The sequence below is a fragment of the Anabrus simplex genome, chromosome 8, assembly GCF_040414725.1.
Source record: "Anabrus simplex isolate iqAnaSimp1 chromosome 8, ASM4041472v1, whole genome shotgun sequence".
In the NCBI taxonomy this organism is placed as follows: Eukaryota; Metazoa; Arthropoda; class Insecta; order Orthoptera; family Tettigoniidae; genus Anabrus; species Anabrus simplex.
In genome coordinates, this window is record NC_090272.1 from 227,935,487 (window position 1) to 227,949,123 (window position 13,637).

Below are 13,637 nucleotides of genomic sequence, written 5' to 3' on the forward strand. Positions count from 1 at the left end.
TGCTATCCAGGTTTCTTTAACATGTATTTAATAGGACATGGACTGGGACTTTGAAATAATGACGTAATAAGCAGGGAAACATGCTCGAGAGGGACATCTTGACCAGTTTCATTTCAATTTAAGAATTTCATTTTTAAGTCCATATTGAACTGAGAATAATAGATAAGTAAAATTAAAAATCCACCTTTTCAATACTAAATAAGTTATAACATTTACTTTGAACTACTTTCGATACTGGTGAGCATCATCTTCAGTCAAATATGAGAACAGGCAATCGTAAATATACATATCATTAAAACAGTGCACATATAAACACTCTTAATATGGGACTTACGATGCCCCTAAAAGTATCTGGAGAATGAAACTTCAAATAATCACGATTTGAAAATCTTGAAGTCACGATTAGAACGACACTTAACACAACAATTCTTTTCACTCAAGTTAGAACTTTGAAAGTATTGAGTTTGGCTTAGAACTGTAAGATTCTTGTCATAAATGAAAAGAAGAATCATTTGTGAAGATCACCATAAATTGAACATTGCTGATAGTGTTTACTTATTGGTTACCGTATGATAATAAACATAAAAGCTGTCCACTTCCTTGAGATAGGTATTTCTTTTGCAGTATCCTCATACACTGCCATTTTCTTCATTGTATTGTGGTATTCTATGGAATATAGGCAGGAACATGCTTCATACTAAGCAATTAATATATACATGACACCCCTCGGTCATGAAGACAAAGCAATCTTTTTTGTTTTTATTCCCAGCTATCCCTGCAGTGGCCTAGCTTGCACCATTAATACTCAGATTCCATTTGTCGATGCTTTCGAAGACTTGACCAATTAAAACATGTGCCAATTAACTTTTAAGACTGATGAAGACTTCTCAAGGCTTCTCAAGTTTTGCAAGCGATTTGACAAATAAACTTGTGAAGTCTTGCATTTGGCAAAAAGTCATTTGTAGCACCACCATTGGGAAAATTATAAAAAGGAAACCTTATTCTGTTTCATTTTGTACAGAACTGTCTGTATATGTGACATAGTGATTGAGAGCTAGGTTATGAGTCTCAATACTGCTGCTGCAAGGACTGAGCCGTTGGATTGTGTGTCCCATCACTGTTGCCTAATTTAGAAGTGACTTATTAAAATGTGGCCTGGAGATATGGCGAGCCATGCAACAAATGGTGGAACGTCCTATGACTTAAATTCTCCGTGTTGTGGTCCTCTTTCCAGCCTTCACGGAGAGAGGCCATATTATTGTGTATGCTGAGGACAGGTCACGGACGATCTATGCATTCTTATCTAGTAAACCAGGCAAGTTGGCCGTACGGTTAGGGGTGCGCAGCTGTGAGCTCGCATCCGGGAGATAGTGGGTTCGAACCCCTCTGTCGGCAGCTCTGAAGATGCTTGGTGGTTTCCCATTTTCACGCCAGGCAAATGCTGGGGCTGTACCTTAATTCAGGCCTTGGCCGCTTCCTTCCCATTTCCTAGGTCTTTCCTGTCCCATCGTCCCCATATCTACTAAAGAGGGAAGACCCCCCAGTATGTTCTTGTGGTGCCGACTTCACCGTGGTCCACATCCTCGCATAGTGCGACTTTCTCTCTGGCCTAAGACGAAGCCTCAGCCTGCAGGAAACACTTGAACGCATATTAGCCTACGACGCGACTACTGCTGATCTCGTTATCCGCTTTATATGCGACAGTGGATTAATCAAGGGTATGTAAATTGCAAGTGTTCTGTTACTTGGGGAACGCACATTCTCTTTTGATTTGTTACAGATTTTTGAGTTTAATTCAGTACTTTTTTGTTTTATTGTGTACTTTGTTTCAAAATTCCTTCATTGAATAAGTAATTATTTTTTAAAATTTCAATTCCATTTAATTTGTTCAGAGAGGATGATTCCCGAGTTGTACTTCCTCTTAAAACAAAAATCACCACCACAACCACCTGACTTATATTCTTGTTGTGTGTCTAGGTGGAGTTTGCACCTCCTGTTGGCTACAAAGAGCCAGAGCGAACACCCAAGGCCGAAGAAGCCATGAACGTTGATCCCACAGACCTGATACCTGAGCCACAAGGTTTCGTAGCCTTTAAAGGGGAAGGAAATAGGTAATTTTGCATAAATATTTGGAATAAGTCTTGGAATAGGAAGTGAGATGGTAAATATTGCAACTCCGATTGAACATACCATCCATAGTTGACTCAAGCCTTTTGGAACTTGCAATTTTTTTTTTTTTTTTTCCAGATATCATGCCATGCTCTCTGAGTATACCAATCTATACCAACTAGCGCCACAGTTTCAGACAAGGCTTATTGCTAGAGATCTTTGAAAATGGTTTGTTTTTTGTTTGTTTTAATTTTGAATAATTTTGGTGTTATTGTTAATGTGGACAGCAAACTACAAGCCGCAGAAATGAAGTTCCTACGAACTATGGTACAGAAGACAAAAAGGGACAGGGCAAGGAATGAAAGAATAAGGGAGCAAGCTGGTGTGTACCCATCCCTGAATGAAAAAGTGACAAGGGCCCGTTTGAAATGGTTTGGCCATGTCAAACGAATGGACGATGGAAGACAGCAAAACAATGGCTACACACAGTCGTGGCCGGAAAACGACCGGTAGGAAGACCTAGGAAGAGGTGGCTGGACCAAGTGAAAGAGGACATAGGAACAAGAGGAATCAGCTGGGATGTCGTCTTGAGAGAAGAGTGGTACATGGACAGACAGAAGTGGAGAGTGCTCGTAAACCACACCCGGGCAACTGGAGTGGAAAACTGATGATGATGATGATGATGATGATGATGAATTATACACATAGGATTATAAATAACTTGTGAACAGATCTTGGTAAAAGTCATATAACAGAACAAAGTAAGCGGTAACTGCGTATTTTGTGATGTAAGCAATGTGTGCATACGACAGCAGATGCTCAAACTGTCCACCATGAGCAGCCGCTCGAAGATACTTGGGTCCTGTCAAACAGCTGAACAGGCATTATTGATACACTGTTCCAAGTCATTGCTGTCATTAACTGAAGTAGTGTACACCACACTTTTCATGTGTCCCCACTGATAAAAGTCCAGTGGACCTCGACGCCCAGCCTACTAATACAAATGTCGTTGGTCCGTTATTGAACATTGTAAATTTTCCAGCTAACTAGTTCCTGGTTATCAGCGTTTTGCCCCAGTGTGCTAAGTTGGTCTCTTGAGTTGGTAAATAGCACACCTACCCAGACACATGGCTAGTGCATACCGTGGAGGCCACTGCATAGGCTACTTGGGGTCACTGGCAGTGCCAGTGCACTATGAGAGACTTTGTCTCGTTTTCAAGGTGCAAAATGCTGGCAAGCAGGAATGAGTTAGCTGGAAAATTTTTAATATCCAATAACAGACCAACTATATTGGTATTAAATTTACTCATTTGGGACTAATATTTCAGGTTCCTTATGGGAATCAACATCTATATCAGCCCAACCTACTGTTGTGGGAAGGTCTTGCCCATGCCCAAAAACCAGTGCACATACAAATTGAAGTGCACTGGAGCCCCATCGTGCATTAACCACATGGTGCAAGGAACTGCTAGGGACACATGTTCCAGTTGTACGGGCAGCATGTTCCTCAAAAGGGTCAGGTACCCTGGTCCAGTCAGTCATTGGGGTGGCATGTATGGGCCAATCATTTGATCATGTATAATACCACACCACACATTGCATCTAAAGTGCCGTTGATGAGTGGTGACAACTCTACCTTGGGGATTTTCAACCGCTCACATGTGTGAGTTATGCATCTCTTTCAAATGTGGCCTTGTTGATGAACAAAATAGACAACATATGTCAAAATCGTCAAGACATGGGCAATGCCTATGCATTGTAAGGCCTATGTTTATAGGGCATTTTTTCTTGTTTTGATCCCCAGGAATCACCCGCCCCCTCCCCCTACTCCCCCAATGTTTATTACAGATGTTTGAATACATGCTGTATTGTGAGTGAGCAGAACAATTACATGCCACTTTTTTTTACAGGTTGGACGGTAAGAAGAGGAAGGACACTTCTACTGCCCCAGTGCCTTTGCAGAAAATGACTTACCAACGGGGTATTCCTGACTATAACTACAAAATCGGAACATTGCGTTTTTTGAGGAACTCCCGACCACCATCGAAGGAGGTAAGCCTAGTTCGCGAACGAACTGTTGCTGAGGGCTGGAAAGTGGCATAACATGAGAACTCGTTACCCCACTAAATGTGTGCTAAAGATTTGGGATGAGTAGAGGCACCTGTTTGTCTTGAAAATGTTTGCCTAATTTTGTCATTTTTAACAGTTATTTTGATATATTTTTAGGTATTTTTATTTTATTTCGTCAATAATTTAGCTAAATTTTATTTCCACTTTTCAACAGTAACTTAGTTACATTCATTTGCAGTATAACAACGTTGTATTTTTGCATAAGTACATAAATACATGAGTTATGCTTCTGCTTAGAACACATACAGTATTACACATTATATCAAAGCACGGAAATTTGAAAAAGATATATCAGCTGTCACTGTAACAAGTAGGGCCTAGCCTAATATATAATTTACACATCAGTCTGAAAAAGACAGAGGTACCATGAGTTCCATATTACTGGGAGTCAGAGCTGTTCTCCTGTCAGACATTACATTACAATACATTGAGAATGCCCTCTCACTATCAACATTACTGACTGATCACGATTATATTCTCCAAGGTACTCAACACTTTTAAACCATGAGTTCCACCTGGTGTTAACAGGAATAGGGAAGAGTTTAGCATTGGTGGGTTCTTTTTAATATTTCTGTTTCAAGAATTGAGTGTATACATGCTTCCTCTCCCGTGTATTAAGGAAGATGTGTTTTGCCTGTACAACACATTGGTTCAAAGCACTAAGTTCCACAGCCCGCACACTGCCCACAAAATTCAGTTTATCAGCCCAGCATTGCGTGTGTACTAACTCTTCTGAAACTAAAATCGTAACTGCGTTTATGCGCTTGCCTATGTAACGTACTGAATCTGAAGTTATAGAAACTACATTCTGGTACTGAATTTCAATTTTATGAATTACATTCATAATTGCCTGTGTTCCCCTTTTTTTTACTAGTCGTTTCATCACACGGAATTGAAACTCTCATTTTTCACAGCTTCTTTTAATCTTTCCTCCTCCTCTTTGATGATTCGAGATACAGAACCTTAGGCATAGATATCAAGGATAATTTAATAAAAAACCACCTATTCAATACTTTCCACGTTTAATGTGGTTATTATCTACATGATTTTATGTAGACTTATTTGGTCAGGTACATGTTTCACCCATTATTTTGAGCATCTTCAGCCTGTAAACAACCTTTAGGTCAAGGTTTGGGACCTTTTTAACCAATATAAACATACCAATATATACAATATATACATTATATACAATATATACAAACATAAGTTAATACAGTTAAGTTTTTTGGTCCTAATCTATCTAATATGAAAAATGTCCAAAACTAAAATGGATCTTCTTTTCGGTAAAGAGGATTGCATATCGGGGTTTATGTGACCCCTATATCATAGTAAGTTCTTGACGTACCGTGTCTGGTGACAGGATGTGTCGTCAACAATAAGTGGAGATTTGAACTGATTGTAGGTTGGTCAAGATTGAAAATATAAATTTAAATTAAATGTGTTTTAAGTTGGCAGTTCTATTCTGGTTAACTTAAAATGTTCAAAAATAAGTATAAAATGAAACGGATCTTCTTTTTTTAAAATCATAAGTCTTGAGAAAGGGTTTTAATATCACCCTTTCTCAAGACTTTCTCAAGGGTTTTAATATCACCCTTTCTCAAGACATGATTTTAAAAAAAGAAGATCCGTTTCATTTTATTTTTATTTTTGAACATTTTAAGTTAACCAGAATAGAACTGCCAACTTAAAACACATTTAATTTAAATTTATATTTTCAATCTTGACCAACCTACAAGCAACAATCAGTTCAAATCTCCACTTATTGTTGACGACACATCCTGTCACCAGACACGGTACGTCAAAAACTTAATATGATATAGGGGTCACATAAACCCCGATATGCAATCCTCTTTACCGAAAAGAAGATCCATTTTAGTTTTGGACATTTTTCATATTAGATAGATTAGGACCAAAATACTTAACTGTATTAACTTATGTTTGTATATATTGTATATAATGTATATATTGTATATATTGGTATGTTTATATTGGTTAAAAAGGTCCCAAACCTTGACCTAAAGGTTGTTTGCAGGCTGAAGATGCCCAAAATAATGGGTGAAACATGTACCTGACCAAATAAGTCTACATAAAATCATGTAGATAATAACCACATTAACCCCTCAGCGTCGCAACCGTTTAAAGAGCTTCCTATCCCGCGGCCGGATGAGATTTCAACTACGCGCGACTGAAATACATTGATTCACTTAAAGCGTTACTACTAGTATAAGAGTGGCCCGATATTCACGAAATTTGGAATTCCTTATGGTAGAACTATGTACATAAAGATAATTACATAATTGTTTCACATTTCTTAGTAATTTAGTTCCGTGTGATAGAGTTCGAAGCACTCTTCGAGACAGAGACCCAAGGCACACTCCTGGCAGCAGTACACCGATGTCTTCTTTTCACCGTGTTTTGAACACGTGATACAACGTCTCTGAGGTTTGGATTTCTCACTCTTGGGTGCTAATTTCCTGATAAAACGTCTTTCCTGCAACCTTGGAACTGTATTATCTGATGCGCGCCGGCCTTGAATATTTCGTTTCCCGCCCGAGAAGCGTATTTTGTACTACGTAAACAAACCTTCCATCAGCTGAAACTGATAAGATAACTGCTCAATGTTTGTCCCTGTGACTTGTCTAAATATTATTGGAGAATCTAGGAATCATAATTCACTGTTGAAAGCTTCCCTTTGACCTGTATGCGTATCTATAGCCTCCTACACGAAATTTCCAAGTACTGGTTCCTCCTCATCGTCACTCTCATCATTTACCACTGCTACATCATCTATTTCATTATCACTACTGCTAATACTGCCACTACTACTTCCGACTAAACTTTCATTTGAATTATACAATATTTCAAGCACGCTACACTCAGCAGGAGCTAGCCATTGAGCGCGGTGCGTCACACAAGCTGATGAAGCTGCAGCGGGACCGAAAGCGGCAGGACGAAACTGAATGAGGGGAATAATATTTATGACGAATCAAAACAACTCGATACATATTTCAGATTAAAAGGTCGATACATCGTCTTTCAAACGAGATATATACCATGCACAACTGCTTCTCGTGTCGTATGACAGAAAGCAGCACTAACTGATGCCTATACAGAGTACTCGTAGAGAGTTACGAAAAGACTACAAGCTGAGAAATAAAGACAAATATAATAAATAAACCGCACTCTTAATACAAAATTAGAGCAAAGAACATCACACGAAAAGACAAACTTCTCAGATCATAATTTCTTTATTTTATTCTGTGAGAAAGAATGAAGCAAACGGACTATTAAAAAAGCAGGGATTGGTGCTCAGACATAATTGACAAATACTTATCCTTGCAAAAGCAGCTACACTTTAACGATTTTCAATACTTATTTAGAACACTGATAAACCCGAAAATGTCTTCTTGGAAACAAAACAATTTGCATATCCATAACACCAAAACTCTTCGCGCTATAGCCGTAAATGCGAAACCATGTATGGGTCTATACCACGTATAGAGGTCGGCGGCTATGGAAGAAAAGGGGGTCTATACCACGTATAGAGGTCGGCGCTGAGGGGTTAAACGTGGAAAGTATTGAATAGGTGGTTTTTTATTAAATTATCCTTGATATCTATGCCTAACGTTATCTTCAATACGGAACAATAATGAGAGTTGTTACTTGTAATACAGAACCTTCCCGCAGTCTTCCAGCTGTGGGCAAGTCTCCAGCACCTTAAAAAAATCAGTAGGCCTAATATTAGAGGGCTCTTTAACATCACTTGAATGCATTAAATGATTTATAATTTTATGTAAATGAGGGATCCAGCATCAATTATCTAGGCTTAAATGTCATTAAACGAGAAAACTAGCATAAATGCACAAAGTTATTAGAAAAACATAACCTCAGATTTCTTCCTCTTTGGATGATCAACTTTTTCCAATGGAATATTTGCCTCCATAAAAACTTGAGTTGTAGATAAAATGAATGTGTCTTTATCGTATTTCGCTCGTTTTGCCGCTGAACTAGTGTCTGTGAGACTAGCTTGTCTTCTGATGCCTGTCGTCGTTAGTGCCTTTTCCTTGTTCTTCTTATGTGAAATTCTGTTATTAATGTGTTTCAGGCACGTACCCTTTCTCTACCACTGCTTTCACTCATTACAGTATTTGCATATCAGTATCTTTCTAGTTTTGTCAAACACGTAAAATCTTTCCGATGCAAATTCTTTTTCTCGATCAAAAACTGTCACAACCATTTTAGTAAACTGAGCAAAAAACAGGAAATTAAACGCACCGATCAGCAGCGATTTTCAACACGCAAGAGGATACCGTCACTCCATCAGGTAATTATGAATACAATAAATTTTTCGCTTCACAGGAAGCTAATTTAGCGATAATCGATATACTATACCTTAGTTTTCAATATATATCGAACGGGTATAAAGTTGATTGTGGCATCGATTGTCGGATTTTATTGCCACAACTTGCCTCAAATCTCAGTCGTTAACTTCAAATGATACAATTCCAAATTATTTCGTGATTTTGCTTAAACATAAATAGGTTTGCGTTTTTGAGCCTAATTCGTAGAATTTTGCAAAAATTTTGCAATTTTGCGCTTTGTGGAAAACAGGTGCCGCTAGGGAGGAGCCCTTAGCTGTGTAGGAGTAAAGTAATTCTGTTTTAAGCAAATTTAATCTAGAGACTAAATGGTTTACCTCATAGAGGTTTGAAGTTTACCATATGTTTCTAAATGCTATATATATTCAAATAATCCCCCCACCCTAATTTTAGGAAGGAAAATAGTGGTAAAAAGGTTTCTTTTTTTCTTTTGTTGTATTTACTGTATATATAACAACAAACAAACCCCACGGCACTACAGCCCTTGAAGGGCCTTGGCCTACCAAGCGACCGCTGCTCAGCCCGAAGGCCTGCAGATTACAAGGTGTCGTGTGGTCAGCACGACGAAACCTCTCGGCCGTTATTCTTGGCTTCCTAGACCAGGGTCGCTATCTCACCGTCAGATAGCTCCTCAATTCTAATCACGCAGGCTGAGTGGACTTCGAACCAGCCCTCCGGTCCAGGTAAAAATCCCTGACCTCGCCGGAAATCGAACCCGGGGCCTCCGGGTAAGAGACAGGCACGCTACCCCTACACCACAGGGCTGGCACTGTATATATAGCTTTGTTAAATATTAATACATGTGGTGGTGGTGATGATTATTGTTTATGAGGAAGTACAACTATGCAACCATCACAACTATGCAACCATCCTCTATACAACACTAATCAGGGAGAAAAAATGGAAGGGATCCGACACTTAGAAAAATGAAGGTATCGGCCAAAGAAAGACAATGGTTACGAAGGGCGTGAAAATGAAAGACTCAAAATAGAACAAGAGTTGACCAAGAGAGGGTGGATAGGATAGATGAAAGTGAGGAGCCTGGCATAAGTAAATGGAAGCAATACCAGAACTCAGCTATTGGCTCCGTGGTTGCCAACCCATGCTCCGAAGTTCGGAGCGCCTCTTACACTAAATAATTTGTAATAACGGATGAAACAGTGAAACGATTCTTGTTGTAAACAAAGCATATTCCACAGTTTAATATAGAAATTTTCGAGTGGCATGTAAGATACTGTCCCTACCACAGGGTTCTCACTATGTGCCATACTCGCTCTAGGAGACTTGTTATTTTAAACCATAAATACATTCACAATATTTTTTTCTTAATTGGCTGGGAGTCATTGTGCAGTGCTAGTTTTCCTGTTATTTCGTTCAGAAACACATGTAAGCCTCACAACCCATAATTTTTAATTCTCTTGCTTTTGTTATAGTTTTCATCCGACACGTTTCACTGAAGACCGCATGTCCAAACTGTATTTTTTTCTTGCATATTTGCATGTCCTGTTTTCAATTTCTGGAAACTTTGCTTTTTGTCCACGAAGTGTGTGGCAGTTACCGCCTGTTCGTTCAAGATGAGCGTTATTCTTCCTCCAATCGCATATGGAACTCTCGTCCACATCATACTTTCTTCTCACTGTGCAGTTAATGTGGAGCTTTTCTTTAGCTGTGAACGACCTATAACGAGAACTCACAGTGGCCATTTTAAACATGTGATATTACCTCAACTAATGCCATGTAAATGACATGACATGTACGCAGCATATTTCTTGTGGTTTTGACGGGAACAAATTCGCCGACTGAATGGGCGGGAAAATACCAACTTCCAGATTTCTATAAGTCAGGTGTAAATAGTACCTGCACTACAAATTTCTGCCACCATATTTTGACAAAAATATGCAGGGATTATTTGTGTATATACAATACTGCGCTTCTGTATAGTGTATTCAATGTTATTGCATTCGTGGTTAATTCCAAAGCACTGACTGTGCCAATCCATCAGCTCTGATAAATCCTCTTCTTTTTGAAATAATTGACCTATATTCCAACAAGCCTTTGCTAGTCACATCGATATTAAACTGAGTTACTGCATCACACAAATTATAGTTGGCAGAGCACCACAGGATCAAACACGGGTTTTGTCTTTGGGAGAGACAGACACAGGTTGTTGCAGCTGTAGCAGTCACTTGTGTCGTAAATATGCTGTGTGTTCCTGGTTGTTTCAGCTTCGTTCCTCCGTTTGCTGTGTCCTAATAAGACTGCTCCTGTCTTGAAGGTAGCACCTTACACTCATTCAAGATAATACCGTATTTCACGGCATAATCGTCGCCACCGCGTAATCGTCGCATCCTTTATTTTCAATACAAAAATCGGACTTTAAACCTTTAATTACATAATCGTCGCACGTCCAAATTTTGTTCACTAATCTGGTTAAAAGGTAAATGGAACTGCAACGTAAGTTGCACATGAATGCGCAATTTAAATACGTGTATGGTTTATGGGCAATTTGGCAACACAGTCACATTTGCGACATGTTGCACAACGTATAAATAAATAATACCGGTATACTGTATGTACGACGCATGGCTTACCGGTAGACTATCGGCAGTTTGACAACGTGGTCGCGAGACAGTGTACTATTTATTAACCACCTACATATTATGAGTTCCCATTTGAAATACGTAAGGCTGTAAGATATCGCTTATCGGCAACGTCGCCAGGAAATACCGGCTAGGTAGGTTGAATGGACCTCGAACCAGCCCTCAGATACAGGTAAAATTCCCTGACCCGGCCGTGAATTGAACCCGAGGCCTCCGTGTAAGAGGCAAGCACGCTATCCCTACACCATGGGGCCGGCTCCTGTGTTATTGCGCACGAAGTGAAATCCAAGACGATAACGCAGATTTCCACGGAATTATTCAGCCGAATTATTTACGATGTCTCGGTTGTCATCGCTAGACTCTTATCTTACTACTACGTCATAAGTGTCCGGGCATGGGATGAAAACTTTTATCCAAGCAGTCAAGATAATTATTATCCAATGCTATTAAAGTTTTATTTTATAAACTCGTAGTAATGTAATGTAAAATCATCAATAACTGGGAAGAAATATTAACCTAATTACCGTATGTTTAAAAGAAATTGAAAAAAATGAATGTTTGTTACTGACGTCTCGGAATACAGTCAACTATACAGTAGATCTACACCGCGCTAGCTAGAGCTCCGGTTTGCGAGGTTTGCGCAAGCGCAGTAGTGTGTCGCAACCAACGAGCTAAACTGATAAATTGTTGCATGCTTCCTTGCTGCCTAACAGTATTGGCTGCTCTGGAATGGACAGATCACAGATGCATTTATTTGTTTCAGATTTACGTGATTACTGTAGACATGTGTGCGTGAGAATTTAAGTTTTTAATTTGTGTTTTGGGTGTTTGCAGAAATAATTTGTTTTAATAGTGAACAATTACGGAAAGTCATTTATATCGCAAAACATTAACGTGTGAAGCATTTATAAGCGATTATGGATAAATATAGAAACTATTCTGCGGGCTTCAAGCTAAGCGTAATTGCCTTCGCTGAACAGCACGGGAACAGAGCTGCAGAAAGAAAATTTTCTGTGAGTGACAAGTTGGTGCGTGACTGGCGGAAAGTAAAAAACAAGCTAAAAAGCACAAACCCTTCTAGACGCGCGTTTAGAGGTCCTAAAACAGGGAAGTTTCCTATAATTGACGAAGAAGTGTTTAGGTACGTCAGTGAAATACGTAACAATGGCTGCAGTGTATCATATGAAATGTTACAAATTAAGGGACAGGAGGTAGCGCGCAAACACAACATACCGGTAACTCAGTTTTAGGCGACTCGTGGGTGGATTAAGGGGTTCATGCGACGACACAATCTGTCAGTGCGAAGGAGAACAACACTAAGCCAAAAGTTGCCTGCTGATTACACGGACAAGATTGTAAATTTTCACCGATTTGTCATACGTTTGCGCAAGGAAACTTCGTACTTTCTTTCTCAAATCGGTAATGCCGATCAGACTTCAATCTTTTTTGATATGCCTCGCAACAGCACTATTGCGCTAAAAGGATCACGGAGTGTATTAATGAAAACCAGCGGTAGTGAGAAGTTGCGATGCACGGCAATGCTAGCCATTACAGCTGACGGGAGAAAGTTGCCGCCTTACATCATTTTCAAGAGGAAAACGATGCCTAAGAATATACAGTTTCCCCGTGGAATTCATGTACGAGTGCAACCAAAGGGTTGGATGGACGTAGAACTCATGCTGGATTGGGTTGAAACTGTGTGGAATAGAAGACCTGATGCACTACTAAAACAACCAGCTCTGCTTGTTTTAGATAGTTTCCGAGGTCACCTCGTGAACGAAGTGAAGCAAATTCTCGCTACAAATAAGACACGACAGATAGTCATTCCTGGTGGCCTAACATCTGCGTTGCAGCCACTAGACGTATGTGTTAATAAACCCTTTAAAGACCGTTTACGTCGATTTTACAACGAGTGGATGATGAGCGGCGATCAGCAATTGACGCCCGCCGGAAATATCAGGCGTCCACCCTTGGACTTGTTATGCTCGTGGGATCTTATACCACCTGAACTAGTCTCCAAGAGCTTCAAAAGGACTGGGATTTCGAATGCACTAGACGGTTCCGAAGATGACGCAGTGTGGCAGGGAGACGAAGAATCTGATACTGGTATTAACAGAGGCGAGGACGGTGCATCAGATAACGAAACCTGCGATAGCGACACCGAAGATTTGGAATAAATTGCGTACCGGTAAGTCCGCATTTCACAACAAAGCGATAATTTTTTGCAAGTGTAATATTTTAACTTTAATACTCAAATTAATGACAAATTAACTTAATACGTTAATTTTTATTTTCAGGTTGGAAAAACGTTCGCCGAATTGTTGCGAAAAATTATGAATTTTGTTTTAGACTATTTTAATTATTTTGATGTATAAACGCGAGTATTATGTGCATCTTAAATTTGTATCAAATACAATTT

At 39.4% G+C, this 13,637-nt stretch overlaps 1 protein-coding gene across 1 annotated transcript in view; it reads left to right on the forward strand.

Moving 5' to 3' along the window:
- Positions 1 to 13,637, forward strand: part of Ufd1 (ubiquitin fusion-degradation 1-like) — a 44,505-nt gene that overhangs the window by 28,183 nt on the left and 2,685 nt on the right. The window contains exons 5-6 of the mRNA XM_067152751.2: positions 1,978 to 2,111; positions 4,020 to 4,161. Of these exons, the coding sequence (XP_067008852.2) occupies positions 1,978 to 2,111; positions 4,020 to 4,161 (276 nt within the window). The remainder of the gene's footprint in view (positions 1 to 1,977; positions 2,112 to 4,019; positions 4,162 to 13,637) is intronic.